Raw genomic sequence first — 2,500 nt, 5'->3', positions numbered from 1 at the left:
CGTGTGTGTGTGTGTGTGTGTGTGTGTGTGAACGTGTGTGCTGATGTCACACGACCTGATGTGTGTGTGTGTGCAGGTGAAGTATAAGGCTGACGTGTGTGTGTGTGTGAACGTGTGTGCTGATGTCACACGACCTGATGTGTGTGTGTGTGTGTGTGTGTGTGTGTGTGTGTGTGTATGTGCAGGTGAAGTATAAGGCTGACGTGTGTTTGTGAACGTGTGTGCTGATGTCATACGACCTGATGTGTGTGTGTGTGTGTGTGTGTGTGTGTGTGTGTGTGTGCAGGTGAAGTATAAGGCTGACGTGTGTGTGTGTGTGTGTGTGTGTGTGTGTGTGCAGGTGAAGTATAAGGCTGACGTGTGTGTGTGTGTGTGTGTGTGTGTGTGTGTGTGTGCAGGTGAAGTATAAGGCTGACGTGTGTGTGTGTGTGTGTGTGTGTGTGTGTGTGTGTGTGCAGGTGAAGTATAAGGCTGACGTGTGTGTGTGTGTGTGTGTGTGTGTGTGTGTGTGTGCGCAGGTGAAGTATAAGGCTGATGTGTGTGTGTGTGTGTGTGTGTGTGTGTGTGTGTGCAGGTGAAGTATAAGGCTGACGTGTGTGTGTGTGTGTGTGTGTGTGCAGGTGAAGTATAAGGCTGACGTGTGTGTGTGTGTGTGTGTGTGTGTGTGTGCAGGTGAAGTATAAGGCTGACGTGTGTGTGTGTGTGTGTGTGTGTGTGTGTGCGCAGGTGAAGTATAAGGCTGACGTGTGTGTGTGTGTGTGTGTGTGTGCAGGTGAAGTATAAGGCTGACGTGTGTGTGTGTGTGTGTGTGTGTGTGCAGGTGAAGTATAAGGCTGACGTGTGTGTGTGTGTGTGTGTGTGTGTGCGCAGGTGAAGTATAAGGCTGACGTGTGTGTGTGTGTGTGTGTGTGTGCAGGTGAAGTATAAGGCTGACGTGTGTGTGTGTGTGTGTGTGTGTGTGCAGGTGAAGTATAAGGCTGACGTGTGTGTGTGTGTGTGTGTGCAGGTGAAGTATAAGGCTGACGTGTGTGTGTGTGTGTGTGTGTGTGTGTGTGCAGGTGAAGTATAAGGCTGACGCTCAGCAGCAGATGAGCAGATCTCTGTACCATCAGCTCGCAGAAACTCCAGAAACTCGACACGCTCGAGACGCCGCTCAGATCCAGAGCCAGGTGACGTGTTCTTCATCATCTTCATCATCATCATCATCATCAGATCTGATCTAAACAAATACAAACGATAGCAACAAAAGCAAACATATACAAATATACATATATATATATAGTCTTCAGTGTCACATGATCCTTCAGAAATCACTCTAATATGATGATTTGATGCTCAAGAAACATTTATGATTATTATCAGTGTTGAAAACAGTTGTGTAACATTTTTATTTTAGGATTCTTTGATGAATAGAAAGTTCAAAAGAACAGCATTTATCTGAAGTAGATCTTAACTGTTAGATGCAGATACATCTCTTATAACATTATACATGTATTTACTGTAACTTTATTTCACCCTTGATGAGTAATATAATTTATTTATTTCCCTCAAAAAATAAAATAAAATTCTTACTGACCCCAAACAGTAGCGTTTAATGTTACAAAAGCTTTCTATTTGAAATTCTATATTGTGTATGTGTGTGTGTGTGTGTGTGTGTATGTGTGTGTGTGTGTGTGTGTGTGTGTGTGTGTGTGTTCCAGCTGAAGTATAAGGAGAAGGAAAACTCCTCGTCTCTTTACTCTCTTCTGCCGGAGACTCCGGAGACGCGGATGGCCAGAGAGCAGACGCAGGCCTGCAGCGAGGTGTGGCTCAACTTACCCCCGCACTCCTTCAGTCATGTGATCGTGGGTCACAGGGTTATCAGCAGGTTATTTTCACACACAGGTCAGATATAAAGAGGACGGGAAGAGGGAGGGATCGTCGTGTCTGTACTCACTGATGCCGGAGACTCTGGAGACACAGTTCGCCAAACAGCAGAGTGAACTACAGAGCCAGGTAACCGACACACACACACACACACACACTCTTAATCCAGCAGAGTGAACTACAGAGCCAGGTAACCGACACACACACACACACACACACTCTTAATCCAGCAGAGTGAACTACAGAGCCAGGTAACCGACACACACACACACACACACACTCTTAATCCAGCAGAGTGAACTACAGAGCCAGGTAACCGACACACACACACACACACACACTCTTAATCCAGCAGAGTGGACTACAGAGCCAGGTAACCGACACACACACACACACACACACTCTTAATCCAGCAGAGTGAACTACAGAGCCAGGTAACCGACACACACACACACACACACACACACACACACACACACACACACACCCTTAATCCAGCAGAGTGAACTACAGAGCCAGGTAACCGACACACACACACACACACACACACACACACACACACACACACCCTTAATCCAGCAGAGTGAACTACAGAGCCAGGTAACCGACACACACACACACACACACACACACA

At 46.6% G+C, this 2,500-nt stretch overlaps 1 protein-coding gene across 1 annotated transcript in view; it reads left to right on the top strand.

Moving 5' to 3' along the window:
• The window catches only part of LOC308682558 (uncharacterized protein), a 78,548-nt gene that overhangs the window by 29,991 nt on the left and 46,057 nt on the right, over window positions 1-2,500 (top strand). The window contains exons 34-36 of the mRNA XM_081352361.1: window positions 1,059-1,169; window positions 1,701-1,802; window positions 1,885-1,995. Coding sequence (XP_081208487.1) covers window positions 1,059-1,169; window positions 1,701-1,802; window positions 1,885-1,995 — 324 coding nt within the window. The remainder of the gene's footprint in view (window positions 1-1,058; window positions 1,170-1,700; window positions 1,803-1,884; window positions 1,996-2,500) is intronic.

Source organism: Scardinius erythrophthalmus, assembly GCF_964197995.2.
Source record: "Scardinius erythrophthalmus genome assembly, chromosome: 22".
In the NCBI taxonomy this organism is placed as follows: Eukaryota; Metazoa; Chordata; class Actinopteri; order Cypriniformes; family Leuciscidae; genus Scardinius; species Scardinius erythrophthalmus.
Note: the sequence above shows the minus strand (reverse complement) of the source record. Positions and strands in the feature narration are given on the sequence as shown.